The 19,030-nt window shown below is 39.0% G+C and overlaps 2 protein-coding genes across 5 annotated transcripts; both read left to right on the top strand.

The window, feature by feature from the left end:
- Positions 1-2,552: 2,552 nt before the first annotated feature.
- On the top strand, positions 2,553-5,367 carry tssk6 (testis-specific serine kinase 6). The gene is made up of 2 exons (XM_034867976.1): positions 2,553-2,847; positions 4,636-5,367. Exons 1-2 carry the CDS (start codon positions 2,593-2,595, stop codon positions 5,353-5,355), a joined length of 975 nt encoding a protein of 324 aa, XP_034723867.1. The 5' UTR covers positions 2,553-2,592; the 3' UTR covers positions 5,356-5,367.
- Positions 5,368-8,816: 3,449 nt separating this feature from the next.
- hdgfl3 (HDGF like 3) lies at positions 8,817-19,019 on the top strand. Of its 4 annotated transcripts, XR_004656179.1 has the most exons (7): positions 8,819-9,126; positions 9,905-9,981; positions 10,622-10,760; positions 11,052-11,204; positions 15,112-15,246; positions 16,210-16,374; positions 18,331-19,019. XR_004656179.1 is itself a non-coding variant. In XM_034868196.1 (6 exons), the coding sequence occupies exons 1-6, from the start codon at positions 9,043-9,045 to the stop codon at positions 16,234-16,236; spliced, it is 609 nt and encodes a 202-aa protein (XP_034724087.1). In that variant the 5' UTR covers positions 8,817-9,042; the 3' UTR covers positions 16,237-16,393. The 4 variants fall into 4 exon arrangements, 3 of the variants coding, with proteins under 3 accessions (XP_034724087.1, XP_034724077.1, XP_034724071.1); XM_034868196.1 differs by lacking the exon at positions 18,331-19,019 and having other exon boundaries at positions 8,817-9,126; positions 16,216-16,393; XM_034868186.1 differs by lacking the exon at positions 18,331-19,019 and having other exon boundaries at positions 8,817-9,126; positions 16,213-16,393.
- The last annotated feature ends 11 nt before the right edge of the window (positions 19,020-19,030 follow it).

The following is a 19,030-nucleotide window of genomic DNA, read 5'->3' as shown; positions in this document are numbered from 1 at the left end:
TAATGAAGTATTTGTACATCGTTACTTCCCATCTCTGAATAAAAACTAAAAACTGCGTGCTATTCACTCTCTCGTTTGCTGTTTCAGGTCATTTATGATCATCAGATGAGAAATTACACAGTTTCAGAAATACTAAAAAGTTACATATACAGTAGTTACGTTAATAACCATAACCCACATGACATGATATTTGTTTGTGCATTTTGTGTACTGTTCACAACCTGCTAGGACGGCCAGTAAAAAGCTACTCTGTAACAGATGTGACTCGAAATGTAGCTCAAAATTTGAATTACAGATATATGAAGTACATAAATAAAGGACTTTGTTACACTAACAATGGTCATTTCATCAATTTACATCTGTATTCCATGTGGAGTCAAATTTGAAGTCTAGTGATGTATCGAAAAACGTTAAGAAGATGTGTTAAGGTTGTATTGTTTCTTTGTAGAGGAAATGCTTAATTTACATTGCAAGAAGTTTCAGGATGTTCTGTTTGTGTATATGGTTATAAAAAGTACTGTTTAAGGAATATTCCAAGTATATATAGATGTATGCGCCACATTGAGTGATGCTGTTTAAGACCACTCTGGTCTGTGGAAGGCCAAACCAAAATACTTTTACCCAGTTTGTTTCCTGAGCGTATTACTTACTGTAAGGTGCTTTACTCCAACCCATCATTCATATTTAGGATCATAGGAGTTGACAGTGCGCTACTGGCAGCCATGGAAGTCACATTTATCCTGGCTGTTTTGTGCACCAATGAGCAGCGAGGGGAATAACACAATGTTTTTAGAACATTTCTGAATTTCACAGAACTCCAAGGACGCGATAAACACCAGTGACCCAGGCTAATGCTATTAGCTCAAAAAAAAGAAAGAAAAAGAAGCCTCATCCAACAAGATGACAGCACTTTAGAAATACCTTTCTTTTCATCTGACCACCTGTTGTCAAGGTGTAAGCCGCTGACAACAAAAGAATAAGTGGATGGATACAGAGAAGGAATAGCCGGAGAGGCAGATAGAAAGCAGGTAATGGTTTATCCAACCCATGATTTCTTTTTCAAATTTTCAGCAATGGCAAAAGTTCCTGTACTCAAGTTACTTTTGATAGCCTACTGTGATGCTATACTTGTGTTTCAAGAGGCGAATTTTAAAATATAATAAGCAATAGTTTCTATTGTATTTTTTCGAACACACAAAGTGTCAGTTGTGCATGAATCTATGTTTAACATGTTTATTAAGTGATTTTAGTATTTCTTCATGCACATGAATTGGCAACTTAACTGTCGTCACTGCAGGATTGTCACCTTTTGTCAGCTAAACTTAACTGCAATGGCCACTTGCATTAGTGAACGTACAACCCCGTTCATTTGAGTCTTTTTCAGACGCTAAGCCACACTTGGTCTACGTAGTTGCGTGAATCCGTGGACTCTCACAGCGCTCCTCACGTGAACAGACAGACGGACAACTTTTGACTCCCGTCAAAATTGTTGACTTTTGTTGACGCTTTTTTATCAATGTTTACTTTTTTTGTTTTACGTTTTTGTCCCTTTTTCAACACTTTTGATGCTTTTTTTCAATGTTTGTCACTTTTGTTGGCATTTAACACTACATAACACTACCTTGTTAACTAGTTTTACAGTTATTTACAGAATTCATGGTCGATAAACCTAATTTATAGGAAATTGCCTGAAGGGCAGAACAGAAATTATACCTAAAGTTTGAGTTAGAAAAGCAGAAATTATGAATTTTTTGACTAAAATTAAAGGAACGGATGTTGATGGATAATCACAGACTGGGATACGTCAACTCAATACTATATCAAAACCACTTCAATTTGTTTTTCCAAAGCTATAAAATTGAATACGACACCCCAAAATTGATGAAAGTAGAGATTTGTACTTGCCTAAGAGCGTTGTGTGGAAACAATAATGTTATTTTGGGGAGTTAAAAAGAACATTGATATAGCAAAACGGGTCAATTTGAGCCGAGAACAACATGAGGGTTAAACGGGATCTTGCTGAATGAAATTAGTTGACTGTTCTATTACGTATTACTAATCACGGGTCAATTTGATTTATAATCCTAGTCTTTACTAACCACGGAATGTTATCATTAACTACAGTAAGATATTTAGCATAGTCATAATTAAAGACGTTGCCTGATAAATCCAGCTTTAAAAACAGTTTAACATTTTAGGGAACTCACAAACAGTAGAATCAGTCTCTTGTTCATTGATTTGTGTTGCTCACGTAGGGAGAAGTTCAAGACAATTCAATTCTTGCAGCGGGTGTGAATGTGATGAGCATGAAAGCTTGTTACAATCGTGGCTGTCAGATTGCCCGCACCTGCCCACTCGCCTCTAATCAAAAATGAGTTACGAGGCAAGACAATCGTTCTCTGTGTGAAAGGACCTTTAGAATGCGTTGACAGAGTACACAGAGTTCTGATAGCTGGTCCTCAGAATCATCGCTTCTAAAATGATGTCATGATGTTCTCATTCAATGAACTGTTTCAATCTGACCAAGCTAGATCAGTTTTTTGGGGGGGAATTCACACAGCAACTCAACTTGCTGTGGTCATCCTTACATTCATGATGAATAAAAGGCTACTGGAGAGCCACGGTTATAGCTTTAAATGCAACTTGGGAGAAGGCATGTTTGGCAAAGTTGTGAGTGCATACTCAAGCCGACTAAAGAGAAGGGTTGCGATAAAGGTTATAGACAAAAAGAAGGTTAATCCTAGTTACTTGGAAAGGTTTTTGTCCCGGGAAATGGAGATCATCAGGTCTTTGAACCATCCTCACATTATCAAGACTCTTGACATCTTTGAGTCACAGACAAGCAAGGTAATCAATATTTTGTATTTGTGTTACCAATTTCAAATTATGTCCCCAAAAGGAAACTTTGTGAGCATCTGTTTGTTTACATCACTTCAATTTTTTTGGCGCAAAATGGGATTGTCAAGCAGATAAACTGATCAACACATATCTAATCAAAGATTGATACTTGGCGTCTGTGTATTGATATAGTGGTGCTACTGGAAACGTGATACTATGCTGTGTCGACTTTTCCCCATCCCCACCCCTACTGTTCATTGCCTTACTCAAATGTTATCGAAAATGGAGTAGTTAAGCCAGAGACAATGAAAATGATCTGCTCATAGTCAATACAGGACTGTTAATGATGCAAATTTGTCTAAGTCTAAGTTCAACACTCAAACATTCAGCCATCAACTGTACAAGATAAAACTTGACTGATGTTATCCAGGTGTTATTTTGACCTTCTGATCCTGTAATTAAGCCTACATGACACCTGACTTGACAGTTAACAGGAAACTCTTGAGCTCATAGGGACCATTTTAAAAGTGCATGCAAAATGTTCAGATTTAGCTTTTTCATTTGTTTTCATTGACACTTCACACCAACCTAACATTAATCTGGGACCCGTCCATTATATACACAACCTCCATGTTTTTAAAAAGATCATTCTTTACGGCCCAATGTAAATCTTACTCATGTTTTTCCACTAACCACCTGTTCTTTATCCACCCGGCCTCGGTCATTTCCGCCCAACCATTAACATTTACCGAGCTTTTTATATGCTCTTTTAAAACTTCTTTTTGATTGTGGAGTTCAAATACAAGCAACGTTTAATTATTTGATTCATGGGAAATTTCTGTTACTTTAAATAGGCTATTCTGTGAGCATTTAGACATAAGGCCTACTTATATGATGGGCATGAATGGCGGAAGAAAAATCATTTTTAAGCGGTCTATGCAAACTCTAACAATTGCCACTGTAAGCCCCGCTGCTGACATCCAGTGTAAAACCAAATGTAAATACTTCTGTGAAATGTATTGAACACATATAGCTAGATTTGTGTTACACACATGAAATAAAACTGGGGTTTCATTGGTCCATGTGTATTTATTGAGTGTTACATACATAAACAGTATAGAGACATAACAGGGATTATTACACTGACATAATAAATTGAGAAGAAACTAAATCAAACAACAAAAATACACATTTTCAATAGGTACAGGTAAAAGTTCCACATGAGAAATAAAAGGCTACCATACTAACTACATCAAATTTCCAAGTGGATTCCAGTAGCGTGTGTCTTATCTTCTCTATTTTGAGAAAATGCATGACCTCGCAAATCCACCTGCCATAATACTGATGTATACTGATCTATACAGTAGTGGTGTGCTGATAATACTAGTACACCTAAAGGTCCAAGAAAAGGGTTCAATTGTCCAACCTTGGATCCCTGAATAAAATTTTAATAAAAGCTCAAATATATAAAAAATATGCACCACAAATATTTTAGTGGAGCGGAATGCCGCACGCTGCTTGGACGCACTTCTGGGACACCAATCTGGGACACCCTTGTGGGACACCCTTGTGGGACGCCCTTCTGGGACGCAGCTGGTGAAATAACAAGCATTGTCTTGAATGGCCGTGATTTCTGCCATTGTGCCGGCGGAACGCAGCGCAGATGCACCCAGTGCATTTTGGCTGTAAAAGTGCTACCATTTGTGTTGTTAGGGCCAATTCTTCTCATTTCGTTTTTATTTTATTTTAACAGCTATTGCACGTTCCTATATTTAACCATGCACTTTGTATTTCTAGGTCTATCTGGTGATGGAGCTCTGTGTAAAAGGAGACCTCTTAAAGCATATCAATGTCAGGGGAGCCTTACCTGAACATTCAGGCTGCAGGCTTTTCACACAGCTGTGCAAGGCCGTCCAATACCTTCACAACAGTGAAATGGCCCACAGAGACCTTAAATGTGAAAACATGCTGCTGGATACACACTTTAACCTCAAAGTGTGTGACTTTGGGTTCAGCAGGAGACTCACTTATGAAGATGGGCGGTTGGTGCTTAGTGAAACCTTCTGTGGCACCTCAGCCTATGCATCACCTGAGATTTTGAGAAGTTATCCGTACAACCCCAAAGTGTCTGATGTGTGGAGTATGGGTGTTGTGCTGTATATGATGCTCTATGCCGCAATGCCTTATGATGCCAGCAATGTTAGGAGGATGGTGAGAATTCAAATGCAGCATAAAATCCATTTCCCAAACACTCTGTCTGTTTCATCTGAGGCACAAGACCTTATCCGAAGCATTCTGCACCCTGTTGTGGAGCAACGAATTACAATCAGCAGCATATTACAGAGTTACTGGATGTTGCGGGAAGGGAGAATGGAGGACAGTAATGAGACCCCCACATCAAACGATGGCTCTGGGCAGGACGGACCTCCAGACAAAAAGGCCAAAGAAGAAAGGAAACTTTCAAAAGACAATTCAGAACCAGGGGAGGGGCCATCACATGCTTCCCCAAGACATTGATGTTACATTGGAAATTAGAAGCTGACCAAACTCTAAATAAATACATTTATTAACACTTTTTGTTTTAAAGTGACCAGCTTCAAAGTGTTTCAGTTTTCTCAATTGCAGGTGCAATGACCTTCCCAATGTGGAGGCTGGCCAACAGTGGAGGGTTGTCAGCTGACAAGAAGAAGAACAGAAGACGAATAATTAAGCATCTGTTACCTTTTAGGGCCTTTATTTTGAAAATACACCCTGCTCTAGAGAACCTCAGTAAGGTTCTGTTAGCATCCGGTAGCTTTAATTTTGAAAATCCAGCCCACTCCAGGTTGAAGAAGGTTTGTGGGTTTGTGACACAGGACTTTAACCCAGGAGAGTGGGGTTCGTGTCCAGCGTGTCTTTAACCGTCCCGTTATTGGCGCGTGGGAAGCCGCTTTCTTCTTTAACCGGACCATTACTCCCGCGTGTCACAGAACCGTAAGCCCACTCACAAGCTTTTCTTTTACCAAACAGCGTCAAAACAACAACCGAGCCCAATTAGGTCAAGCGTGTTACATGACGCTAAAGGAGATTTTTAGCATCAATAATACAACAAAGTCACCTGACCCAGTGTTTGTGTTTTATGAGATGGGAGTGAGAATGTGTTGGTTGCTCTGTATACAATGAAGAACTGGCCAGCAGCAATTGTTTTGTCGATGTCTTTATTCATGTCTGTCTCCACTGCATGGTGGACAGTTGACACTTGGTCCTACTGTTCATGAATAATAAAAGGTCGTCAGCATACAAGAAAACCCTGTGCTCCTTGGACTTCCATTAAAACCCTAAAGGGGTGAATATCTGAGAGTTATTAGGTGTTCTATAGAAAATAAGCACAAATAGGAAGGGAATTAAATTATGCAAATAGAATCAACAAATTAAATATGTGCTAATTTGCACAAATAAAGGTGTTTCAACTTGGAGTCTATTTTCCCAATGCATTGTTGTCTACACAAGTGACTAATTGTCTCATTTGCATAATTAAACATTGAAGTTCAGAAAACCTGTGATACAAATTATTGTCTTAATGACAATGATCAACTGGGGAAGTTTCATGGTAATATCTGTTAGTTAAAACATTTTCCCTATTCACTTACAGTGTCTTCACTTAACATGGGCTGCAAGGGGAAATTGTGGTATCATCAATTTTAGTACTTTTCATTACGTTCCACCATTTGGATCTCTTAGGACTTTTTATGTGTTATACAGTAAAAACTCCTGGTGATGTCATACAATTTGTGAGATATTCTGGTGCAATTTTTGTGAGGTTCACCCCTCTCACAAAATGCTTGTACTATAATTCAGGTTAGCAAACTGCTGTTTTTTGGTGGTCTCGCTGGTGATGTCATACAATCAGCATTGTCTTGTGGGTAAAAGCTGCTCCAACAGTATGGTCCTGCTGCTGAGGAAGCTAAATAAATGACAAATTACTGCACTTTCATGAAATCAACCCACTTGTGCCTTTTTGGACAATTTAGAAATTATATTTTAAACCTCCCAACGACTACTTGTAATTGCTTTACATAATTGGACTTTCTTTTGCATCCTACCTATCCTAATTTTTGTCATGGAATTATTTTCCCATTTTCTAAAATTTTATTGTTGGTCTGTTTTGTTATGGCTTCATAATTTGACTTGATGGCATTGTAAATGAGGCCCGCTGCTCAACAATCTCTTGAGTATGAATAAATGTTGAACAAATTTTAATAAAGCAATAAGACATTAATCTAATCAGTTTGCGGGTACATATCATATTCCATTATGCAAGTGCAAAACAGCCAACCGTCTATGTCTGTATTTACAAAATAATCTTTTGTGCCAGACTTCCTTAAATTGTTGTTCGATTTTATCTTCTTTATTTTGTGTCTAATATTAATAATAGCAGCAGTAACAAGAATGGATGAAGTAACAACTAGAGATCTTCAAATACCAGTATCGGTATTGCTTCTGATACTGCCTAAAACGCTGGGATCGAGATCGGGAAGTACTGGAGTTTGTGCACCGATCCGATGCCACGTTAAAAAAAACAAAAAAAACTAAAGGAATTCAGAATCAGAACCACAATCACAATCAGAATCAGCTTTATTTGCCAGGTATACATACGAGCACATACAAATAATTTTTCTATGGAGCATCTCTGCTCACAATGTGCTTACACATACAACCAACACAAAATATACACACTAATTTATACATACTCTAAACAGAAACAATATAGAGCCATGAGTGCAATGAAGAGTTCAATAAAAATTCTTTAAATGTGGAGCATAGTGCAAAGGATACTTGGATAAATAGTATGTTGTTATATTACAATTTGAACAGTATGAACAGTACTGTACAATTCTACGTTAAAGTAGTTCATTTCTGTTATTTTTCCGTTATAACTGGCTGTCAAACAGGATAATAAAAGAAAGTTCTGTGGCGTTTATTGCTCATGTTTCACATGAGTTTAACCTAAGCCAGAAAAACAACAAAGACAGAAATCATATCACATCCATTCAGGGATAGTAGTATACATTTGTTAAAAGAGTAAAATATATGACACGCTGGTATTGGATCAGTAATTAGTATTGGCCGATACGTAAGTTCAGGTATCAGAATTGGTATCGGGAAGCAAAAAATGGTATCAGACTATTTCTAGTAACAAGTTGGACTGGTATAAAGTAAGCTACACCTTCATAGACTCAGGAAGGGATGAGTGCTGCTTGCTAACATCACTGGGGTGATGCCTCCACCAAGTGGCTGCAAACTGTCATTAAGCTGAGGAATTATCAATAAAATGGAGACACTGATGTTCCATGTGTGATTAAGAGTAGCCTGGGAAAGTGCAGTTGCTGAATAATGGTCATTTGATCATTGCCATGTGTTAGCCATCACTTTATTGGCAATAATCTGGTAAATTTCACTTAACATGATTGTAGGGTAAAGTATTGTTAAATTGGGAAACTTTTTTGAAAATTTGAACTCTGGAACAATTTGCAGAATTTTTCAAATTCCTAAGCTCCAATCTTTCTATGTTTCTATGAACATCAACCCGCTTAATACAACATGCAACAACAACAAAAAATATTAAAAATAATGATCACAATATTGATGGTTCAATCTCAAACACAATATGTCCTGAAACACTTTTTTACAGGCACTCCTGGCTAAATGGGACACCTTCATTGACAAAATGGGACACCTTATGATACAAAAGACAATGAACAAGATAAGCAAAAGGTAATGTCTTCAAATTACACATGCAGCCTAATAAAATAAAATAGTAAAAGTAAATTATGTCTACAATATCTTCCTTTCTCTTGCTTCTTTTCTCCTGTCTTTCCCTGTTCCCTTCCCTTGGCTTTAGGTTGAATGCATGTGCGTCAGTTTATCTTTTATTTCGATGACCGGAAGTTTGATTTGTCCTATTATGACAGACTTTGCGTTTCTTACAGGTACCCTACTCCAACTTAGGCCATTCTCGGTAACGCTTACACCTGAATTTGTGCGTAAGAGGATAGCCCTTTCCCAGGCCCCGTTTTCCGCGTTTTTTTAATTATTTATTTCCGTGTAAACTGCAGTCTTGATATAAAAACATTGATGGTCGATAATTTATCCCTGCGTTAAAGCGCCCTGGGGTGAACTGTAAAGGATTATAAAGTCGTCTCAACACGTTTTTAACCCAGCAACATGGCTCGACCACGGCCGCGCGAATACAAGGCAGGAGATTTGGTTTTCGCTAAGATGAAGGGATACCCGCACTGGCCGGCGAGGGTGAGTCGAGGATGCGGCCGGGCTGGGAGCACAGGGAGGCGGGGTTGATGTACACAATACAGCCGCGGTTACGCTGGGGTAACAGGAGGGATGCTACTATGCCCCGAGCTCGGCTGGGGCTGACTCCACAGCCACAGCCACAATTTGGTCGACGTATTTCTCTTACTGGCGACCAAAACGTCTTTTAAAAAGCCTTTCTTTTCCGCCAGGTTGAGAAAAAAGGTAGACATTTTACAATAACATTTATTGGGCTCCGTTTGTCACCAATACATTTCCCGCTCCATTCCAGCTATTGCTTGAGTTGTAACGCAATTTGACGTCTTAATATTTTCCACAAGCCGAATTTGTTAATTGTGTTTGGCATTAGCCTAAATGTTGTTTGTATTTAGCTGTCACCCATGGAATAATGAGCCAGTAGCTGACCTCAGGTAACCCGTAGCGCCTCTGTTTCAAAACTACTACCATACAACCGTCTCATTAGCAACAAATGGTGTTATGTATTTAGATACACTATAGTAGACAGAGTATGGCCTCAAATTCAATGGCGCATATGGGCTATGGCCTATGCAGGCTCCATTTCTAACCTCTTACAACAAATGAGTACCTCTACTATAATACAATGCTTTATTGTATACTGTACTTAGGCTTTGTATGTCATATAACCCATAGGAGCACATAATTAATGAGGTGCATTATCATATGACTGGTGGTCGGATCATAATCTAAAAAAAGGAGAAGTATAATATATATGCAGTTATTCTCTCTCCCTGTGCTTCAGATTGATGAGCTTCCTGAAGGAGCTGTCAAACCGCCTGCCAACAAGTACCCCATCTTCTTCTTTGGGACCCATGAAACGTAAGCACCTTCCTTCGCCATACTCAGATTAATATGAACGTTATGGAGTTGTGATACAGTTGCACCATATTGGGACTTTTTTTGTTTGTTGTGTACAAATTTGATATCTTTACCAAGGCAATGCATTACTATGATATATAACTAATACTCTTTACATTATCTTAGTTTAAGGAATATTCACATTTTAGGCGTTGGTGTTCAGTGTTGACCTTTGAAATGATAGCTTAAAAAAAGACATTTAAAATCAAGGGTCCCACAAGCATTTTCTGGAACTTTAAACCACGTCAAATGTTCCTCAGGTGACCTAACTATGGGACTCTGTTCATGTGATTTCAATTATATACACCATTTGACCTAGATAACATACTTAAACCAATTTTTAAACTTCTCACCTGAAATGAACTGAACTCCAGTTCACTTGGAAGAGAACCAAGATCCACCGACCAGAGCTTGTTGGTTTGATCCGCACCATAGTTCAGATGAGTAGTTTCACACCAGTCCCAAACAAACCGGCTTATCCGACCAAGGGTTGGTTTTAAACCAGGGTTTAAAACTTTAAAGGGGTTGGTTTTAAATGGACAAAACAAGGCGGGTGGGAAAGCAACCTAATAGTAGTAAATGTGTCTTCCCCCTTCTTTAGTGCATTTTTGGGCCCGAAGGATCTTCTGCCCTACAAGGAGTATAAAGACAAGTTTGGCAAGTCCAACAAGAGGAAAGGCTTCAATGAGGGCCTGTGGGAGATCGAAAACAACCCCGGAGTCAAGTTTACAGGCTATCAGGTCAGTCGGCAGTCTATTGTGTCTTTACAGTGGGAGAAAACATGAGCGGGGGAAGTAGAGATGCCAGGCAGGCTCGATGCTCAGAGCCACATTGTTGCCTCGCCAAAAAGTGTGAGGCACAAATGAAAAGTGCTGTTCAAAGCAGAAGCGTCTGAGTAAAGAAAGATGGATTCATTTGTCGTTACTTGCAGTCTTACATTCATACATTTAAGGTGTCCGTTGGTGTGGAACTAGCCATTTCTGCTTTTAGTTTTGCAAGAAAAAAAAATGGTAGGCATCTTTCGCACACAGGCCATCCAGCAACAGTGTTCGTCAGAAACAGAAGAGGGAGGAAACGCTGCTGATGGCAGCAGTGAGGGCGACTCTGTTGAGGAGGAAGATGACAAGGAAAAGCTGAAGGGAGACAAGACCGGATCCAAACGGAAAAAGACAGCCACCTCCAAGGTACTTTACTTCAGCTGGGGGACGATAACTAAAACAGGAGCGAGAAAAACTCAGGTATAATAAAAGTAATAGTGTTAACAACGCACTGCGAAAATACTCTGTTACAAGTAGAAGTCCTGCATCAAAGATCTTGATCAAGTTAAAGTATGTGAATCAAGAAAATGTATTTAAAGTGTTAAAAGTAAAAGTACTCAAAGCAACAACAAAGAAATTCAATAAGTATAAAGGATCCAAACAGTTGGGTGTTTAAGGGTCTAAACATTTCAGCTGGACTTTTAGGACATTGTATTGTTGGTTAGGCCGATTTTTATATACTACATGTGTTTATGTGCAAAAAATCTTAAGTTGTAAAGTAACTAAAGCTGTCAGATGAATGTAAAGGAGTTTAATAGTACAATATTTCTCTTTGAAATGTAGCGGAGTAGAAGTAGAAAGTGGCAGGAAAAGAAAAGACTCAAGTAAAGTACCTCAGCATTTGGACTTAAGAACAGTACTTAAGTAAATGTACTTAGTTACATTCTACCACTGATAACAAGCAACCTGAAAATGATTTGATCAATTAAGAGGCTAGATGTTATCCTGTTTGCTTATTTGAAATCTGGCATGAAAAGTACAGACAGAGGTTATCAGCTGGGGGTACAAATTCAAAAATCTTCTAAATATTGGGTCATCCGCTCTAAAATCGACCCCTATGCAAGCAAGTACAAGCAGGTTGATACTGGCACTGGCATTACTAAAGGAAGCATCTCACCCCGTAAATTTAAATCAAACTAGATTATGCGCTTTGTATACATACATCGTCATTAACCGTTGTATGAGCATCTCAAAATTTCAAAGGTGTTTATGCCTGTTCCAAATGACCACATGCGAATGCAGGATTAAAAACCTGCTTTACCTTCACACTGGGTGACATGTTCCTTTATTATCATGAACTGCAAGTGTGAAATAATCTGCCCCAGTACATGGTCCAGGGGAAAATACACGGTATCCTCCTGTTTGAGTAATGCGCGCCAGATCTTTTTCATGGGATTTGTTGACAGTGAGAAGAGTAAGGCCAGCTTCATATAACGACATATGCACTATTCCCAGAGCGATATATAAAACCTACAAGCAGTTTAGTGTATAGGGGTACTTAGATATTCATGGACACAATATTGTCATTAAAATAGAGCAGCGTGGCTGATTCCTTTTGGGTTTTTTTTCTACTAAATACTAGACTTTATTACATGGCTTGGTTGAAGTCTTATGTAGAATGTGATCTGTTATTTTCTTGATAACAAACCGTTGCTAAGTACAATACACTGTTGTCATAGACGCAATTCTGTTTACTCTGGAGAACAGCTATCAATCAATCCGCTGAAAGAAGTCAGGATAGTTTATATACTGTGGCAAAAAGTGGAGAAACGTGGACCAACTTCTGTCCTCCAGTTCAAGCAATGAAAGCAAATCTAGTGAGCCTCTATTGCTACATCTTTATAACCGACCTATGATCGCTACGCAGTAACAGCCGTAGGTACAACAACGCTAATAAGTTAGCGTTAGGTTAGCTACATTGCAGTGTGTTTAATGTTAACTTATAGGTGTGTTATTATGCAGCGGCTGTGTAAAAAGGAGACCAGATGAATGAGGACATAAAAGTCAACATAAACATTCCCAAAGAAGCCATTCACCATGTCTCACGTCACCGTGAACGCAAATGTTCAGTTTAATGTGAATCAAACCAGCCGGTAGCGGCTAGCTTACTACAACGCTTCAGCTAATGTTGTGTCAATTCCTGCAGTGATTAAAACAGCACCTGGGTCAATTGTCTACTACGGCAACACCCCATAAACCATACGGCTACTGCCACAGCCTGTGAGGGGGTAATAGGGTAACCGCCAAAGGGTTGCATTTAACAGCTAGCTACAGAGTTTACGTTGCTATGGACGCAGGATTCCAACCGTAGAGGCGGAACGGACTATTTTATTGAGCGGAATCAATAAACTCCCATTTAAAACAATATTTGTGTCAAATTATTGCTTTATTTGGTGAGTCCATGTAATAAGTGGGATTATATAGAGGGAAGCGGTTGCTATAGCTCTACGTTATCCCTTACATAGCTACACAGTGTGGCATTTCTCCCAGTTTCATTCATCCAAACATGTCTTTAACAACCTCTGTTCCATGGGGATCTTACTGTAGTCATTAGGCCGTCCACTTCTGTTTGCCCTTGCCTTTATTTTGAAAAAAAGAAGCTTTGAGGGTTTGAAAGGGTGGAGTGCTGCAGAGCACTGCTACAGTGTGTAACTGTATTAGTGCATAAGCCATTGCTGCTGTAAATGGAAGCGGGTTGAAAAAGTCACATGCATCTTGCTCCTCACTTAGCAACCACAGTTGCCTAGCAACTGGGCTCCATTACGCACAACACATGTGGTGCATCCAAAGGAATGTGGCACTATTGTGGAGCGGTTTGTTGATGGGTGTGTATGTGTGGTACATGAAGGAACTGTAATATCCTCAGCTGGGAAGATGAAATAAGATCTCTGTCTTTATGGGTTGGTGAGAGGGGGGAATGAGCATTTGGTTGTTTTCATGCCCACGCCCTCACACACATACACACAAACACACACACTCACACTGACCAATTATAAATTATAAAAAATTTAAAATGGAGTTGTAAAGCTTATATGGTTTTAATGGTTTTGTTGTATATGTTGTACCACTGCGACTTCTGATGCATTGTGACCATGCTAAAGATGCATATTTATAAATGTTTTCGATATCTTCACATACATAAAAGAGCAATAGTTGTTACGAATTAAATATGAATAACAATTAATTAAAAGGTATAATATGCGTTATTTTACTAAAAAACAATTTATGAGACTAATACAAAAGTAAGCCCTGTCAATTGCCACTAGAAGTGTGTGGTGGTGTCTGTATCTACAGGCACTCTGCTCTCTGCCTGGATTCACTTGTTTCTTATTGTTTTTTTGTGAGTGCGGGACGTTTATGGGTGTGGTCAAAGAACCTCTCGGCCCCACGTGAGTTTGTAACCCCCAACCAATAACGGCGTGCAGAATGGGCAGCCCGTTCTCATAAGGGGTTGAGAAGTCGACGACGACCAGTCGCTGATGACGTCATTGACGTCATTTTTAAATCACAGAAAGAGGGATTGCTTTGCAACAATCTGTATTCACTGACAACGGACAGATAATTCACACAGAACAGCAAGTACAACAAGCCAGCTGCATTATTCATAACACCTAACGTTAGGCTATATCTCCCATATAAGTGCAAAAGAAAATACTTTCTTAAGTTCGGAAAACGATTGGGGAGGAAAGATACACACAGCCACGGGTGAAGGCTCGCCTTCTATCGCGCAATGGTATTTCTAGCCAGAAAGAACAACAATCCTCTCGCTTGTTGTGCTGGTGGCTGGGACAGCCAGGTAAGGAAGACTATCAGTGTTCTGGGCCCACCGCGCATCGGGTTATTCATGGTGGGAATCTGCAGCATTTGCAAATTTATTGCTGACCTCTTCACCTGCAATGGAATAATGCCCCGCTCTCCTTCCACTTTGGTAGTGAGGGCCGAAAAGTTGTTCAAAATCCCGTTTGAGCCTGTCTTTTTACCCAACTGGCCTCTCTTTTACTCTACGGGGATGAACTGAAGATACTTACACTGGGGATCAAGCACACATGCCACAATAGGAATGTATCAAATTATGCGAAAGGCGCTGCTTGCCACTGGGCCCCTAAGTCTTCTAAGACTGCTTTACAGTATGAACAGTTGTTGTCCTCTTCTGTGTTGGTTACTTCCCTGCAAATCCCGATGCGTTGCTACACGCAGTTTTTTTGTCCGTTAGAAATGAAAAACTCTCGACACTCAGCAACGTCCCGCACCCTTATCTGTGTGTCTGTGGCAGAAATCCTCCAAGCTGTCGAGGATCTCATCTGGGGAGGACGACCTGGAGAAGGATGGGAAAGATGAAGACCAGAAGAGCGGCTCAGAAGGAGGAGACCCTGACAACGACATCCTCCAAAATACCACCGACAGTAAGGTGGGTCAGTCATTAGTTCTTACTTAGTCTTGCATTGCCATACCTTCCTCCAGAGCGCCGCGGAGGAGGGTCTGGCTAGTCCACACAGCATTCTGGGATGGGAGAAAAATGTGCTCTGGTTTAGTAGCATTTCTAATTTCTAAAAATGAAGTAAATGAATATTCATACATACCTACTGTAAATTGAAAAAAAACACACGCACGTCAGTCAGTAATAGAATAGAAAAAAGGAACTCAGACATAAAACCATTGATTGACCATTGAAAACCACAAATGTCAGTCTGGAACAAAAGTGAAGCGATATCCCACACTAACATGTAATTTAGTTGGCTAAAAACTAAACATGTTTTAGGATGTCCAAAACCTTAGTATAAAACCAATATTATGTGAGTTGCATACAATTTCTGTTGAATCGTTACAGTATGCAAACACTGCACACTACGCCGGCATAAGCAACCTTTAACGTCAAAAACGCTTTCATTTACATTTCTACACATTTAAAATCCGTGGTTTTGTCACCTGCGACTGTTGGTCTAGTTGCCTAAATTTTTCAGTAAAATCCAATGAGATCGAATGTATTCCCTTTCCATTTCCTTGTTTCCATAAGACATTTTTCATTCGATATCGCTTCACAGATCGGATAAAAACGTGTGGATGGAAACATAGCTGCTCTTTGCTAATACGGTTACCAGAACTTTAGGTGTTAATATATTTAAACCCAAACATTTTGATTCATTTCTGGTACCTTACCATTGGTCTATCACTGTAGTTACTAATATCATTGTTATGCTTTCTACTCATGGCACAGTAACAGTTGTTACCTATTTATTTCCGCTTTTTATTATTGTTTTTAATTTTATTTTAAATTTCTCATTTGGTCAACATAGGGCTGATGCTACTAACAACAATGTTAAAAATAAATGTTTCTGTATTGTGGTGTCCCCCCCCCCCCTCCCCCCCCCAGAAGCAGCTGCTCATAGAAGAACATTAGGCGAAGAAAAGAAAAGCGTTAAAAGGGAAATGTTTCTTTGTAGCTGTGATGGCGGAGAGGTGAAACCTGCAACATGATGTCTCATCAGCACCATCTACTGGCTGCCATCTTCACCTCCGCTTCGCTGTTGGACTTCAAGTATGTGTTTTTATAAAAAGGTGCACCCATACTGATACACCCTTGGTATAGCTGGGCATTATGTCACAGAGTTTTAATTTTTTTTTTCAGCGCCTAAACTTAATTAATAATTAATCATGGGCCGTATCAGAAATCAAAGCATAGCCCTTTGTCATCTTGAACTCTCTTAAAGAGACAGATTAAGATGGTTAATCCTGTTTATCCAGTGACTCTGAATGCTTGTGAGTTTATAATGTTACATCAACGTGAAGTTCAGGACATTTAAAGGGGCATTACGTACTTCACTTGACTTTTTATCATGTTCTATTGGCAACAATTAGGCATGGTGATAAAATGAGTTGTGTTTATATGGAGCCTTTTTCTCTGCTAGGCTTTCAGGCCAGCTACATTGCACGCGTGAAGTATGCTCCTACATTACGCTTCCTATAGTCAATCAAATCTGGCTACACCGCAAATGTGATGCATATGCGTTGCTGAGATCAGCTCTACGGTACAAGCTTAAAAATACGATAATGTATTGACATTTTTTTACGTCAGGTGTGGGACGCCCTTATACACAGAAATGGATCATGACGTATCTATATGTCTTTTAACCCTCATGTTGTCCTTGGGTCAAATTGACCCTATTAAATTTTCCTATATCAAAGTTTTATTAATTACCAAAATAATATGATTGATTCCACACAACCCTCTTTGGGGTGATTTTAATGGGTAATTTTGTGGTGTCTTATTAAATATTATACTATTCGAAAAACAAACTGAAGTGTTTTTAAAATAGTATGGAGTTAAAGTTGACATATTCCAGTCTGTGATTATCCATCAACATCCCTTCCTTTTCATTTTTGTCTAAATAATTCCTAATTTCTGCATTTCTAACTCAAACATTAGGTATAATTTCCTTATTATTTGAACATAAATTCCAAAAATACCTGTAAAACTAAAGTTAACAAGTTTGTGTTACGTAGTGTTGAAACCATAAAAAAAGTGACAAACATTGGAAAAAAAGGTCCAGAAATGTAAGAAAAAGTTAAAACGATCGATTAAAAGCTTCAACTAAATTGTTGATTTTCAATTTTGACAGGAAGACAACATAAGGGTTGAAGCTATAATGCTTAGTTTTTGTCTCCCCCATGAGGAATTCCAAGTAATAACAATAACACTGTCAGCGCATCCTCATGAAACAAGCCTTCTGTGATTGCCCACAGCACCTCTACCCCTCCTCCACACAGTTGCAAGTAGCCAAGGAGGACACGGAGGATTAAAAAAAACATGATGGACTTTTTAGAAGAGGTAATTAACTTCCCTTAACTAACCCTAACCCTCTTAACTTAAAAAAATAACTAACCCTAACTAAGCTTTGTAGCAACTCATTTGGCAATAGCATGAATGTAACGGAGGTTTGTTATTACAAAATATGTACGCACTAAAGCTTCAAATTAAACTACCAATGAGTGTAATGGCAGTTTGGTTTTGAGAGCTTCTGTTCCTATTTTTTGTTTCCTGTCACATGCGTCCTTTGATAATACCTGACAGTAAATTGACGTTTTCACAGCGCCATGCCGGCTCCAAAAACTAAAGGAACACAACAACAAAAAACTCTCCATCTTGCCTATGACTCACACAACCATACCCGGTGTGCGCGCTACAGGTGTAGCCAGTTAAAAGATACATTACGCTGCAAATCCAATCTGGTGTACACGTTACGTGTGCAATGTAGCCAAAGCGTTAGATTATAATAGCCCAATCACATTTTTTTTATTTATTTTGTAAGTTATTCCCCTTTCATAGGTTCAGTATTTTTCCTTATTTAGAACTAAATCTGTTGCTTCACTGGAAAACAGAGCAGTTAAATATCCGTCTGTTTCTCTTATTTCTAAACATCCTGGTGGAGCAAGACAAATTTAAAATCATGTCAAAATAATCTTTACTCAAGGTCTGCTTACTAGCTTTTTCTAGAACTATCAACTGCATCTCACAGTCTTCATCACGGCGATCGGGAGTTGTGCTAAATTGTCATGAATATAAAGGAACACATTAGGACTCTTGATTAATAGAAATAGGAATCGTTAATTGTATGATTTCATACAGAAGGGAAAACATTATGCGCTTGCGGCCAAGTCACAATGCAAAAGTCACAATTTGACAATAAGAGGTCCTAAATCCGGTGAATAGGTTATATTGCAACATGCTAAATACTACCATTAATGTGTTTGGGCTTGAGAATGAGCAGGACTGTATTTTCTGTTGGGTAAGCTGTCAAATATACAAGAGGGTATTTGGGTAACAGAGAGAGATCCAAGATTTACATTTTTGTACACAGCTTCTTCAGATAATATGGTTAATTGACACTTAAAGAGCTGAAAATGTAATGGAAAACAGCACGAGTACCAGAATGTAGATGCTTGACATAATAACTTGACTTGAACTTGACATAAAGACTTTTGTGACAAACCCTCTACTGTTAAATTTCATTACAATAATTACCAACAATAATTAGCCTCTTACTTAATTAGGGCTGATGAAAACTCAGGATTGGTGATTGAAGATGATTGGCTTCATCTCTCAGAGTGAGAGATGAAGCTGCTGGTCTTAGGCTACGTTATCGTTTCCGAGCCGAGGGGTTGTGCAAGACCGCTCTCTGAGACTTAGGCTACTT

The sequence above is a fragment of the Etheostoma cragini genome, chromosome 1, assembly GCF_013103735.1.
Source record: "Etheostoma cragini isolate CJK2018 chromosome 1, CSU_Ecrag_1.0, whole genome shotgun sequence".
NCBI lineage: Eukaryota > Metazoa > Chordata > Actinopteri > Perciformes > Percidae > Etheostoma > Etheostoma cragini.
The sequence above is the reverse complement of the archived record's forward strand: the minus strand, read 5'-3'. Positions and strand labels throughout refer to the sequence as shown.

Excerpts from the sequence above, each read along its gene's own strand:
- tssk6 (XM_034867976.1), top strand. The coding sequence starts at position 2,593 with ATGATGAATAAAAGGCTACTGGAGAGCCACGGTTATAGCTTTAAATGC. Across the intron at positions 2,848-4,635 it reads TTGAGTCACAGACAAGCAAG|GTCTATCTGGTGATGGAGCT; the intron begins GTAATCAATATT and ends TTGTATTTCTAG.
- hdgfl3 (XM_034868180.1), top strand. The coding sequence starts at position 9,043 with ATGGCTCGACCACGGCCGCGCGAATACAAGGCAGGAGATTTGGTTTTC. Across the intron at positions 9,982-10,621 it reads TTCTTTGGGACCCATGAAAC|TGCATTTTTGGGCCCGAAGG; the intron begins GTAAGCACCTTC and ends CCCCTTCTTTAG. Across the intron at positions 11,205-15,111 it reads AAAAGACAGCCACCTCCAAG|AAATCCTCCAAGCTGTCGAG; the intron begins GTACTTTACTTC and ends TGTCTGTGGCAG.